Below are 15,477 nucleotides of genomic sequence, written 5' to 3' on the forward strand. Positions count from 1 at the left end.
CAAAAAAAAAATCCACACAATTCATTTAGCCACAGGTTACTCACGCAGAGGGCAGGTCTCTTTGTAGGTGAGTCTTGTCGACAGTGTCCACTGTGAATACGATGCCTTTGCACCAACTCATCAGCTGAAGGATCCGTCCAGAAATGATCTGCTGTCTTCATTTTTGTGTACTCTAATGCACAGGGGCCCACTAAAGAAGAAATAAAGTTGAAAACAGATTATCTGCACAATGCCAACAACATAAAGGGGAAAAAAAGGACAAAATATCTCTGTTCCAAAACCTAGTGAAGTGCTTCCCTAAATACGAAGCTGATTTGAAAAGTACCACATACTGTAGGCAGCAACTCCATGTGCTACTCAATTAGCACTCTGCATGGGAAACTCAAAACTGACTTGTTATACTGTTGCTAAGCTAATGGCCTGACACTCCTAAGCATAATTATGTAGCTCAAACAAATATTGTATAAAATAATAAAATTAACTAGTGGATAGTACATTCAAATTAGATAACATTATCAACTTATTTATACTTTACTTTTCAGTATGAAATATTTCTCTCATCCACCAGCTTCTTGGATTTATGTTTTCCATTGAGCTTGTGAAAAAAATGATCCGATTACCAACCTCACTAGGATTTAAAACAGAGTAAATGCCATTATGTCACCAGATGACCTGTGGCCTTAAAGTGCCCCATTATGCTTTTTCTGATATTACATTTATTGTGTAATATAGCTGTTTGTGAATGTTAAAGGTCTGCAGTTTCAAAGATCAATGTGCATGATAAATTGAGTTATTGTCTCACAAAAGAAAGAACAGATTCTGAACTGCTGAAACGAGTCCTCAGTAATTCCAGTCTTACTTTCTGCATGAACCTATGTAGGTTTGTAACAAATTTGCATAATGCCAGCATGTGGTCTTTTTTGGCCGTCTGCGAACAACGTCTACTTTGACCCGCCCTCAAACACTGTAGTTGTGGCTGAGGCCTGGTAGAGTTTGGTTTGTGCTGTTTACATGTTGAGAAGACACTGTTTTCTGCACAGGAAAGCAAATCCACCTTGCATGCACTTTAAAAGGATTTGGGAGTTGGGCTCAAATTGATACGTTAAAACCAAAGCCATTGTTACTGTTTGTATCATTGTAAGTGTTGAGAAAGCCTCTGGAACTGAAATTCAGATATGTTAATGGTAGATTAATTTCGGTAGACACATGCGGCAAATGGTGGACCAATTACAATAGACATCTGACCAATCAGAGCAGAGTACTCTTGGAAAGGAGGGGTTTAGAGAGACCGAATACTTTATCGAACCGTTTCTGACACTGAGAAAAGAGGTGATGCTGCAATGTATATAATGAGGAAAATGAAAGTGTTTTTTATCTTGGAAGCATGTAAACCTATTGTAGTAGACCTCCAAAAAAGGAACCTTTAAAATAGCATAATATGGGCACTTTAAGAATAAGAAAGATTTAAAAAGCAGGTCTACCTAACAAAGAGGCGAGGATAGGGCCATCCACCGGGTCCATTAGGATAGCCTCTTTCTCATAAAACTTACTGAAACAACATTAGAAGCAACTTTAATTTAACATAATGCAATGTGGCAAATTTGGTTGTACCTGAAAGAAAACTGGTCAAGCTTGGTTTCTCTTAATATCTCTATCCCACCTCTCTCACCTGCTGTTTTCCACCAGGTACAGCACGATCTTGTCCAGCACTTTCTCAATGAGTGCGGTGTGGATCCACACATGTCTGACGGCCTGAGGCGAGAAGTTTGGGACCTTGGGCATCTTACGGGTGCTCTCGCTGTATGAGAGAGACTGACTTCGTCTGAAGAAGAAAAAAAACAGTCAAAGTCAGCAAAAGTCAAAATCAAAATTCTATGTAGATACTTGTGCTTTGAAAGGAGCTTTTGTTAACAATGTGGTAACTCTTATATCATATATGCTTTCCAGGAATGATATTTACTAGTACTTTGCCTGTACTGGACATATGTTGGTGATATCTATGCAATGCAGAAATCTAAAAACATGCTAATGAAAGCAAATACATTGCAGGTTTTAGGTTCTGTACACAATTTATGTATTGTATATATTTTGAGTTGTGTGTTGGAGAATCACAAAGTCTGGTCTCACTTGCTCTCAAAGACCATCTCCAGCTCCTGGGCTTTTCTGCACAGCTCTTCAGCTGGAGGGAAGCTTTTGCCCACTTTGGTGAAGAGAGCAGCTATTTTGTTGCTTCGTAGGAAACCGGCAGCTCTCCGCTTCAACCCATGAAGCACACAGGCTTCAACAGCAGCTACTCACATACACACACCCACAGAAAGAGAGAAAATGGACAATAGCAAATTAATGGATCCCCAATCCATGAAAGGCTTTTTGCGTATCTGAGCAACAAGAAAATAGGGTAATAATACTTGTGTACTCTTTCTTTTTTTTTTTTTTGAAAGAAATTAATACTTTTATTCAGCAAGGATGCATTAAATTGATCAAAAGTGACAATGAATACTTTTATAAATGTTACAAAAGATTACTATTTCAAACAAATTCTGTTCTTATGAACGTTCTATTCAAAGAATCCTTAAAAAAAAAAAATCATTTTTTTCAACATTGATAATAATAAGAAATGCTTCTTGAGCATCAAATCAGCATATTAGAATGATTTCTGAAGGATCATGTGACACTGAAGACTGGAGCAATGATGCTAAAAAAATCTGCTTTGCCATCACAGAAATAAATTACATTTAAAAATATATATTTTAATTTGTAATAATATTTAAAAATATGACTGCATTTTTATTAAATAAGTGCAGCTTTGGTGAGCATAGGAGACTACTTTCTAAGAAATTCCAACCCCAAACTTCTGAATGGTAGTGAACCTACTGTATTAGTAAATGATAATGTACAGTCAGCTGGTAATTATTGCAAAACAATCCCTGAGACCTAGATGTAAAATGGAGGGATTCTGTAGGACCCCAAACGGGTTTATTTTGCGATAAAGACAGGCTGACTGTACATTATAGCTCTTATACGTCTACTTCCAAACAAATAAATAAAAAGACATAAAATATCAAGTAATTATTTCATGTATGAAAAGCTATATCACAGAATGATTCTGACCAATCAAAACAGGAAAAACAGAAGGTTTTGTTATAGTTTGTGAAAACATGTAAATATGTAATTGAAAATGTGAATATGTAATCGAACTAAAACACCCAGACAGAGAGGGACAATGAGATGGAATACAAATATGTGGACAGAGATGCACAGATGAGACACACTGCACTACGTGGCAGTGACTGCAGAGCTGATACGGAGGCTCTCTCAGGACTAATCTTGTGGATCTGCTCGGATGGGGTCGGGGGAAAGCCTGCGTAGCCATGGAAACCCTCACTGATGGAGCACTTGTGCTCAGTGAGAACTGGGCATGGCTCAGAAACAACATCAGCTGTTTTATCTCTCTGCCTCTTTCCTCATCCAGTCCTTTTCTGTCTTTTCTTGTCTCCAATGTGTCACTTTTTGTTCTCTTTTATAGTTGTTCTCTGTGACCGTCTCGATATTTGGTCTTACTCATCTGACTCCAGCACTTTATGACATTCCCCTGTTTATAATCTCTACAATCTCCTTCTCTGCTTGCATCAGAGTGCCACTTGTTTATCTCGTTCTCTTAAACATCATTCGTCTCCTAGTATCTGGTGTGGCAGACTGAAATGCATGAGAGATAAACGTGATAAAAACAGGTCTAAAGATCTCTTAACAATTCAGAAGGATGCACATCGATACAAACACAGTAGCTGCTTTCATCTGATGCTGTATTCATCGCTTCTCTTTGACCACCCTAAATGGATTCATGCTGAAGAGAGAAGGACAGATAAAAATGAGCAGATGAAATGAATGAGCAGTGGACGCACAGACCATCAAACAGGTTCAAAGGTCTCAAATGATGCTACAGACACACTGTCTAAAGGCAGGATCTTTAGTTGAATCACAATAGCTGAATATTCAGTTTACTTCCCATCATGCCATTCAGAACTATATGACTGTTTCTAGTAAAAGAAGTTGTTTAGATTCCTTAATTTACCAAAAAAGGACAAAAAGCTCCATTAAAGCCACAATACAATAGGTTTGTGTATGTAACAAACTAAAATGTGAAGTAAATCACTGAAAATCGTCCCCTCAAATCTCTTGTCTTGTGACTGACTGCATCAAAAACTAATCATTCAAGTGTTGGGGTTGGTAAAAACAGTTATTATGCTAACCAAAGCTGTATCTACTTGATATAAAAAATACAGTAAAAACAGTAATACTGTAAAATATTACCACAATTTTAAATAACTGTTTTCTGTTTTAAAATGTAGTTTATTCCTGCGATGGAAAAGCTGAATTTTCAGCATCTTTACTCCAGTTTTCAGTGTCACATGATCCTTCAGAAATCATTCTAATATCATGATTTGGTGCTCAAGAAACATTTATTATCATCATCATCAATGTTGAAAACAGTTGTGCTGCTTAATTTTGTCTGGAAACCTTGATACAATTCTTTACAGGATCCTCTGGTGGATAGAAAATAGAAAAAGAACAACATTTATTTGAAATACAATTAGTTTGTAACAATGTAAATGTCTTTACTGACACTTTTGATCCATTTAATGCATCCTTGCTGAATAAAAGTATTCATTTTCCAAATAAATATTCAATCTTACTGACCCCAATGCAAAATACAAGTGTAAATTATATTTTAAAATAAGGCATAGCCTTCAGGTGAACTTCAGGTTAAATGACATTCAATTTCACTCATAAAGTTGTACAAGCTACTTATAAAAACAAAAAGAGCAAGCTGAAAAATCAGCTTTTTTGTTTTGCGTTCCTTCATCAATGAAAGAAATATGGGTTTGGAAAGACATGAGCTTGAGTGAATGACAGATTTGTCATTTTTAGCTGAACCATTCCTTTACACTTGCTTTCATTTCACTGCATGACGGCCTGGATGCAAAGTAGGCCTAAATTATTTTTATTACGACTGATTCTCAATTCAGTCGTTTTACTGTGAGAGTGACATGACAAAGCAAGAAAATGAAAGCAGCTTTATCCCAAAGTAAAATGAAAGGGAACATGCAGAGAGGGAGAGAGAGAGAGAGCGAGAGAGATTGGACGAGGAAGAAAATGATTTCCAGTTTCCAAAGCAATATTCAAGCAACAATAAAGCAGCACAACTCATTCGGTGTCATAGGAAATGGCACAGGAAGCAGGCAGCCACCCCGACACTGATCTCAAACGCTCATTAAAAATATAATCATACCGCCTGCGCTAATGGTTTCTAATCACACTGTCACGGTGTGAACGGAGTGAAACCTGGATATTTATGATCCCCTCCACTCACACTGACCAGCAATTTACACTGCAACATAATGATGTAAAAGCGTCTGAGTGACTAAGAGCATGCTTTTAAAGCCACACGTAGATTAGAGATCAAATTAAGAGATGTCTTACAGAATCAATGTGCACGTTTGATAATTGTATCCTATATCTGTGATGATGAGAAATGTCATGTTTCCACCCAAAGTTGCAAATTTAACTTGTGCGCAAAACTGAAATATCGCATGCATCACATAGTCACATGACTTTGATGCGCATCGAGGAATTTATTCGGTAAATGTGTTTCCATCGTAGTTTATGCACATGTTTTCTTATCGGATAAAAAGTTTATCCGACAAATTTGAGCACATATGTTTTTCTTATGCGCATTTTGCCATTTCCATTCAGCGCTTTTATGCTATATCCCAAAATACTCATAAAAATAGGAGGATGGAAACATGTTGACATTTCCATCTGCAGTGTGTAAACATCACTATAATCATGATGGCTAATTACTCCCCCATGGGCAGCCAGCAAAATCTGGCTACCCTCCATCCATCTCCTATTATCTGCCAGTACCACACTAGAAGCAGCAGCAATATTACATCATTACAGTAATAGCATACACACTTGTAATGGAATTCATCCATTATGGCATAATGATTAGATTAGACAATCTTTCCTTTCTCTTAAAGTATTTCGTTTTTTTTTTTCTGATTCTGTTCAAAAGTGCCCAGAGGAAAATTTGCTCAGAGGTTGCCCTTTCTTAGACCAGGGCATTTATTGAAGTTCATGAAGATTATTTTCATAATTTACTCATCCTCATGTTATTGCTAAGCTTCCTTTCTTCTGCACAGAATACAATTTAAAAAAAAGAAGAATATTTTCAAGAATATTTGAACTGTTCTGGTCTATATAATGAAAGTCAATAGGACCCAAACAACACTGGACCATATTAACTTTCATGGACAAAATCCAAAGAAGTGAAATGACAACTTTATCAATTCTGTCTCAGATGTCTTAGAAGAAATATAAAGACACAAATTAGACAATTGTTGATCCACCAACAGATTTTTTAGCTTGAGGAATTTTATGAGAAATGTTTGAGTTTATATTGAAATCTTGCATACGTTGGTACCTTGGCACATCTGGGGACAGTCTGAGACGTTGTTGAGGCCTCTTCTGAAACTCTGGATGATACACATGTGAAACTACTGGAGTATTTTGGAGTCAGCAAAGAGCTATCAATTTAATCTAAATGCTGCTGTAATATTAAAAAGATCTCATTTGGGATGTTTTTCCTATACTTGCCTCTTCAATGACCTCTAGTATTTCAAGCAGCAGAGGTTCAGTGATGTGGCAGGAGACAGTTGAGTGGACTTGAGATGGAGACAGAGCCGGGCAGAAAAAAAGTCACGATGAATCAGAACTCAGTGAATTACAGGAACAACCGGCTGAAACCAGAAACCAGCAATGCGCACGTGCCCTATAATCACCTACCGAATCCCACTGCCACTAACACAGGCACATAATAAAACGAGTTAGAGGCCATTTATCAAAAGGCATTTTTAAAGCTACTTTGATTGGTGTTATTCATAAACAAAAAGTGCCTCCAAAAGCTGTTTCAGTGAGCTTTAACTGCAAGGTTTTGTTGTATTTCTACCCCAACAAGACACTTTTGAGAACAATAATTGCTTGGATGCAGAGAGAGAAAAACAGTGTAATTTACAAACACTTCAAACCTGCCAACAGCATTTGACCCCTCACAGAGCTGTGCTGATTAAATTCCACGGAAGGTAATATTGCTGTCAGCAGGGCAGTGCGCAGACATTTTTAGGGGCAGTGGCCCAAACCAAGAAAGAGGGCACCAATAACAATACATCATAACTGTACATATACACACTAGTCCTCTAAAATTCTTATATACTTGATGGTGTCAAGGAAGTAACTGGATGATGATCTTGTTATATCCTGTTACAAATATTATAATAAAAGAAGACTGCACATTCTTACAGTCTACACTTTATTCTAGATAACGTTATGATGAACACCATTTAAACATCAAGATATTCAATTTGTTAAAAATGTGTCATATAATTGAAATATGTCAATCTTAAAAACAGACTGATTTTCTTGTAAACCACAGAATATATGGCTTAAGCTTTCAGATCGAGTCAACTTTAGGCTACTGTATAGATACTGTTTGTGTACCCGTCACTGCTTGTTTAATCTGCATCAAGCCTAATAGACATTTAAGCAGTGTGTGATTATTTCACTTCAGTATTTTTAGCTGCAAAAGATCCGGTTGATAAAGAGGTTTAGCACATTCAGTCTGCTGAGTTCAGCTTGGGCCGTGCGGCAAAAATCACCCTTGCCCGAGTTTAGACAAATCATGAATTTAACCGAAGACAACTATTTAAAGGTGAAAAGAAGAAATCGTGACTGGGCTGTGACGGTGGCAGTTTTTTCCAACTACCGGCCAATTACCGGCGGTGGTGCGGTTGTTGGGGGGTTGTTTTGAAAAAAAAAAAAAGAAAAAGAAAAAAAGTAGGCTAGTGTGAGCAAAAAAGCGTTTATTTGAGCAATTTCGTCAAAGAAACAACACACTAAAGCCTGTAAAGCATTGAAATAAATATTAGTAAATAATGGTAACTTAAAAAATATAATAAAGTTAAATATATATAAAAAAATAATTTGTTTTATATTTCCACACAAAGACGCATCATATAGCCTACCGCTCTGCGCTTTGAGAGGGATGTGGGACACGAGCAGGAAAGAGACCTTTCTAATTTCTAGACCTAAATAAAAGCGAACCAAGGGAGAAACGTTTATAATCCCTTTCGAAAATGGGTGTGACGTGAGTGAAGATTTGGTAAACGACACAAGAGATTCCATGCAGGGATAAGTCACGATTTTTGAATATTCGATTAGTTTATAGAATATCGAATAGGTTGTGCGATTATTCTCTATAAATAAAATCTCCATGTGTTCGGTGCTGATGCGGTGGTGATGCGTTCATGTAACCAGAGGGTGATGCTGCCAACAACACACATAACAGCTGTCACAAAGAACCAGCAAAAGTGATTATGAATGTGTCAAATATAGCAAGGAGACATTTTAATTGCTTATTAAACTAGTGTTTTCTGTGTCAGTGTCGGCTGCAAAGATGTTGACGATGCTGACTCTCGTCATCTTCGCAGTGAACGCGCCTATATAGAGAAATGCACATTTCATACAGATTAGCCTACATAGAGAGTAGGCTAGCCTAGGCTAGTCGGTTTCTTTTTGTTTTGAATTGTTTTGTTTAAAAGTAGCCAATTCAAGCTTTCTATATGGAATAACTAATGGAATATTGTTAAATTCGCTGATAATCGGGTGACCAGATCGCAAAGCAGAATTCAAAGCCGACAAAGGCTTTGGCTCACGCACAACTCTCTCATTCGTCATGAATCCAAATGTTTCCATGACTGCGATGTAACATTTAATTGCTAACCTATTATTTCTTTTGTAAACAAAGCTTTGTGCTTCACTCTTGTCATAATATTCATATAAAACAGTAATCACATACAAAAAACGAGTTTTGACAGACCACCGCCGGTGCTAGTCAGCCACCGCAGTGGCGCTTTACAACAGCGATGGTGCGGTTGTCAAGTTTACCGGCACAGCTGGTCACTCTGCAATTCAAGTTCAATAATCAGCAGAAAAGGATTAAAACACTACCAACAAAACAAAATCAGAGGAGTTTACTGGAATGTAAAATTAATATTGACACGCTGCTAGAATTACGGGAGAGCACGGATTCACTAGATGCCTGGTGAGAGTGAGAAATTGAAACCCCGGGGTGGATCTGGAGCAGCAGAACTCAGCACGGCATCGTTGTTCGCCAGCAAACATTTGGTTTTGTTTCCATAGCACATTAATAAAACATTTTAAATTACACTAATAACAATACAATTACAAATGATAATTATTAATAATATTATTATTATTATTATTATTATATAGGCCTACTAACAGTCTTAAGGTCCGAACACAGCATAATAGCCTAATAGACATCGATGAAAGTCAAATGCAGCTTCAAATAGGCCTAAATCTGTTTTAACATTTAACAAGACAACATTTAACATTCACTGTCATTAATGTATGGTCCACAAAAGAAATATTAAGCCAATAAATTAAGATAGCCTGACATGACATGACAGTTATCAGCTCTGAGGTAGATTCCGCTCTCGTTGTGTATGAGAGAAATAATGTGCCGTGCAGCGTCAGATGCCAAAAGCTCGGTCAGTTTTTGCTTTCACCTTCAGGGAATAATTGACTGTGGTTTGAGACTCCTTTACCTGTATAACTCTTACAGGTTATACTCTTACAGGTTATACTTATATATATATAATCTCATTTTGGGTGAAATATTTCTATGCAACGTGACATTTTTCTTCATCACCACTACACTTTGCTCGCAAAATGATAGAAAAAGACCTCCCCAAAAAAGGCAGTGACTTGTGCCCTGCAGCCACCTCCCTGCGCACGAGAAATAAAAGCGATTTAGAAAATGTAAAATGCAAATGTGAATATAAAGCTGGACAGGACAATAAAGCCTTCACCCAACACTGTGAACATGACCAGAAACTGCATTATTAATGACTACTCATTTATTTTGTTTACGCACTGCTCGATCATTAAACATCGTGTTATTTTACCTTGATGTGAATTTGCACAGCAATGGAGAAGGTGTGTGTCAGTGTGTGTGGAAGAGTGATAACTTTATTATGTGGACAGATTTATTGCTCACAAACAGTGGGTAGCACTTACTGCAGCATGCTCGATCACACATTCACTTATTGGTCTATATATGTTGGAATTATCACTCTATGTTAATCTACACTCAATAAACGTGACACTTCTCCTTTTACTCCCACTCTGACATTAATGCACTTTGGCGCTTTCCACGGCCAGTTAAATGTCGAATGTTCTACCTGGGAATTAGCCAAACCATCATGCTGCCCAACATTTGGCGAGTACTGAAACACTACTGATCCCCAGAGTCTCCCATGAAAATGAAAAATTACATCTCTTTAAAGTGGTCATGAACTGCATTTTGTTATCACTTATAATGTATGATGAATGTTAGTATGATTTAAAAATGGTCATAATTTAGAAATAAAAGGACCTTTTCTACCCTGATTTTAGTGTTCTGATTTGAATGCCGTGTTAGACGTGTCTGCTGTGAGAATGTAAACGGCCACTGGTATGATGGCTAATATCTTTGCATATGAAATATGCATTACATTTCGAACTCTCTTGAAAACTTTTACTATTGGAGTAAAACTATACTATACTTACGTTTTTACTTTTACAGTTGTCAAAATTAACTAATCATAAAAAGCGTTGTTTGCAGCACTATATTTTGTATTTAGATCTACTCCCGTTGCATGAAATCAGTGACAAGCATTGTAGCCAATGACAGACATGTCTGTTGAGTGCATGAATACAGTGATCTCGTCATTGCAACTCGATTTCTGCACACTCACAAATGCTTCCATCATAACTGAAAACACAATGCAAATAAAAGATTTGTTGTGTAGTGTAGACAAAGTCATTGATTATAACGTGAGTTTTGGTGATAAACACTGATAAACTTGCGCTATGTGATTGACAGCTCCAGCGATTATAAACAGAGCATTTGATTGCTTTCTGTATATAATTTAATCATATAATTTAATTAACAGATTATTTTCATGCTAATAAGAGAAACAATGTGAAGTTGATCGTTTAGTCACTGGCTTAATTTACTGACACATAAACAATTATGAGACAAAGAACGTCTGACTGTACATTAATCATTACATATCAGAATCACTTATCACAGATTCTGCATTAGAATTAACACCTTTACTTACATGTTGTGGGATTACTGTACGGTTCATATCTTACAGTAAGAAAGAAAGGCTGTGCTGAAATTGCGACTGATTTGCCAAAGAATTCACAGTGAAATGTACCGAATAAACAAATAATGCTCTTCTGAGACATTCACATAGTTGAAAATAAATAAACACTTTCCAAGCGGGAAATTAGGATCATTTGGATCTCTCCTTCTCATCTCACAAACGTGCCAGTGGGCGGGGACAAAGATGCGATGATATAGAAGTAGGCATTGATCTGATTCTGCAAAGGAGGTCTTTCGTCACACTATTATGTCATAATGTGACAAAATTCGATATACGAGTTATTTTCAGAGCTTGGATTCAATAAAAGCTGTTGTTGGACTAACAAGCAAGATCTGAGTTCTGAAACTAATAGGAAGTTTTTATAGTACCTCTTACTGTTTCTCCTTGAAATGATTAAACACGTAAGATTAAATGGAGAGTAAATGGATAGACATTTTTGGAGAAAACCCCAATAATCTAACATGCATCTTAGTCTCATAAAACATCTCAACAATGTTACAAACTTCTCAAATTTGTAAAGACACCAGACCAGAGTCTGCAAACACACAGAAAAACTGATATTTCACAGGTTCACAGACAAAAAAACAAAACAAAATGAAATGCAATAATAAAATTCAGCAATTCTTTCATTCAGCAAGGATAAAATTGATCAAAAGTGACAGTAAAACATTTATAATGTTAATTTATGAAAATTCTGCTTTGTCCATCACAGGAATAAATTGCATTTTAAAATAGAAAACAGTTATTTGAAATTGTAATAATCTTTCACAATATTAATGTCTTTATTGTATTTTTTTATTTTTTATTAAATAAATGCAGCCTTCTTTAAAAAACACAAAATAAAATCTTACTGACCCCAAAGTTTTCAACTGTAGTGTAATTCTATTAACTTAAACAAGTTTTTCAAGGACCAAATTATCTTTTGCTATCCACATTAATATTATAGCTCTATTAATGGAGGTCAAGAATGTAGATTCTTTATTTATTTATTTGTATTTATTTAATTTGAGACCAATTAGACACGTAAATTAACCATAACTAAGAACTGCATTATGTTTTCTAATAACCAAGAACCAGTAACTAAAGCATATAGTTTATACTTTCACTTAGTACTGTCAACCCTATGTTTGAAAACTATTTTTTTATCCAATTACATTTAAACTTATAGGTTTATAAAAATGCTTTTGAGTTTAGAGCTTTTCAATGATATTTTTGATGAAATCTTTTGTGTATTGTTTAGACCTTTTTATTCTGTGTACAAAATGCAGTGGATATAAACTTTCTAAACGAGAATATCTGCACCAGGTAATCTTGCAGTGTAGATGGTGCTGTTTGTAAAATGAAAAGGCAAACTTTGAGCAAAAAAACTCTTTGGACTCTAATGCTTTTAAATACACCAAAATACATTAGGTAGAGTAGGGAGACCGGGGGTTTGGTTGTAACACCATCAATTCCACCAATTAGGGATAAGATATGAGTCATGTGATCACTTCAGTATTTTCCTACTTCCTCCCCAATCCATCATGATGATTATCAAGGCTGGAAACAGGCACATGCAGAATATATAGAGAAAAAAACTGATTTTGAGGTCAAAAAGTAACATTTTTGACCAAGACTATATTTTGTGTAATATCTGTACTATTACAGATAAAACTGTATGACTTATATTAGATTAAACAGTAGTTTCTTAGGCAATATGTGATGGATTTCCCCCCTGCTAATTTCAAACCACTATGCTAATACAGCTAGCTAAACATTGGCTGACAGGGGTGGGATGGGTTGTAACACTTATTTAAAAAGTGTTACAACCATCCCCTTACTAAGAATATAACTAAGAATTTTCTTGATTTTAATGTTTTTAAAGAATAACTAGGGCATGGAAAAAAGAAAGACTAATAGAGGTGTCTCTGCCAGTGTTTTATATAAAGTGGTTTGCATGGAGCAATTTAACAACTCAAAGCCAAAGAAGGTTTGGGTGAAATGCGCCCTATGCAGTTTCTGGGCCCATCAAGCCTGCACTCCAAGGTTACCAGCATCATTCATCTGTCAGAACTGTGACTCTGATTAAGAATATACACACATATATCTTGAAATTCTGGAAGGGAGTGCAGACTATGATAGAGAAAATAATCAATGTTACAATTTCTCTTGAATCAAAATGTTTTATATTAAACTTATATCCTAGTAATCTTAAATTGTGAAGAGGAGAACATATTTTTGTCTAGATGTGTATTCTACAAGCTAAGCGTCTTATAGCGCTTCATTGGAAAAAGTTGGAGGCACCAAGTATAGGGAGATGGCTCAAGGAGATGGCAATCAATATGTCGTTGGAAAAAATAACATTATCAAAGGCGGATATAGGGCTTTTGAAGATGCTTGGAAACCCTTTATGTGTTTCTTGGAAAAAGAAAACAATGGGGATATATCTGATGGTATATTAGAAGATATGTAAGGAAAGTATTGTTGGATGCGTCTTGTACTAGGAGGCCTTAATTTTAATTTTTTTTGGGGGGGGGGTATGTATTTGTTGGTGTATATATTGATTTGTTTCCCTTTCTTTTCATTTGATTATCTGTATGTGAATAAGTGAATGTTTATGTCAAAGTTTGTGTTGTCATATTATGTCATCTTTGTTATGTAATCTAAAAAGCAAAAAAAAAGCAAAAAAAGCAAAAAAAGAATATACACACTAGAGATGCGCGGTTGGCGGTTACAGCCGCGGACTCCGCGGATAAACCGCGGATCGGGCGGATGACGTGACGAAAAATAATATTTTAATTAAATTCGGGCGGGTGGCGGGCGGTTGAACCAATCAAATGAAAAATATATGTATACACCAATCAGCGGATGGCGGGCGGGTGCGGTTTTGAAAATTGGTCAAAAACGTTGGTGCGGATGGATGGCGGACGGATGATGAGTTTTGTGATGCGGTTGCGGATGAAATAATAGCCCATCCGCGCATCTCTAATACACACATAGACACACGCACATTGACATGTTATTTTTTGTTAGACTTAAAGATGTACAATGTTCTTTAATCTGGTACATTGTAGTAGTGTTTATTAAGTATACCGTTAAGTACGTTTGTTTGGTAGATTAATATATACACACAGACATGTTTTTTTTGTTAGACCTAAAGATGTACAAAGATGTTATTTAATTAGGTACATTGTGGTAGCCCAGTGTTATTATTAAGTGTACTGTGAAGTTGTGGTACCCTGTGACGTAAGCAGGTACCAGCTCACCAAGCCCTTGGTACGGGCTCACCACGCCCTGGGCAGCCCCTGGTATAAAAGCATCTTGTTCCGTCAAAACCACTGTAGCGGGTCAGGAGTTTGAATTGCGAGTATTGAAAATATTTTGTGTAGCCTAGGCGGTTAATTCGCAGTTAGTGTAGTATTGTTAGAAGCATAGTTAGTTAGTTAGTAGCATAGTATTGCATCAGTTAGGATAGCTTCAAGTTAGCGTAGATTTTTAGCATTAGCTTTATCTGTATTTAGTACAGTGGTTAGGATGGGACGTAGGTGTAGTGTTGCTAGTTGCAACAGCACTGCTCGCGCTGAAAAGCGACACAGTGCCAAACGCTGGTCCTCCTGCATGGACTCCACCACCGCAGTGGCGTCTTGTGTGAGCGAGCATATATTTTTAGTCACAATTTATGTTCCTTCCTATTAGGCTAAAGTTAATCCTCTGGGGTCGACAAATGCGCCGGCACGTTTTGCTGGATTTTTTCACATAGCAGCAAAATAGACTTAAAATACTCCGTCATTTATGATCATACAGACTTAAGAAATTTGAAAAAATAAACTGTTAAATGTCTCATTTTTTGTGTCCACTTACAATCGAAACAAAACATTGTGCTTTTGTAAAGTAAAGAAAATAAACAGGGTGTGCTTTCTACCTCTCCGTCTCCATTAAGTTTTTCTGGAGCACATCTCTAAACTTAAACAAAACTAAGCGAATACTATTCACCCAGGCATGAGCAATATATCTTTATAAACATTTAAGTCTCTGCTATTCAATTATCTAATTCAAAACGAAAACAAATATTCTCTGTTTATGTAATCTGTATGAAAAGATAGAGATGTCAGTCGTTCTCATATGGCAACTCATCTGCGCTTACGCTATTGAAACGAGTCTCAGGTGCACGCCCCTTCAACACATTTCAGCTAAATGGTTCAAT

The 15,477-nt window shown here is 36.4% G+C and overlaps 1 protein-coding gene across 3 annotated transcripts in view; it reads right to left on the minus strand.

Annotated features, from left to right (window-relative positions):
* Positions 1-15,477, minus strand: part of sgsm1a (small G protein signaling modulator 1a) — a 41,815-nt gene that overhangs the window by 12,936 nt on the left and 13,402 nt on the right. For all 3 annotated transcript variants that reach the window (XM_084413557.1, XM_084413556.1, XM_084413555.1), the window contains exons 4-7: positions 2,128-2,290; positions 1,670-1,822; positions 1,482-1,549; positions 45-190 (exon numbers count right to left, since the gene is read on the minus strand). In XM_084413557.1, coding sequence (XP_084269683.1) covers positions 45-190; positions 1,482-1,549; positions 1,670-1,822; positions 2,128-2,290 — 530 coding nt within the window. The remainder of the gene's footprint in view (positions 1-44; positions 191-1,481; positions 1,550-1,669; positions 1,823-2,127; positions 2,291-15,477) is intronic.

This window comes from Rutilus rutilus (assembly GCF_951802725.1).
Source record: "Rutilus rutilus genome assembly, chromosome: 7".
Lineage (NCBI taxonomy): Eukaryota > Metazoa > Chordata > Actinopteri > Cypriniformes > Leuciscidae > Rutilus > Rutilus rutilus.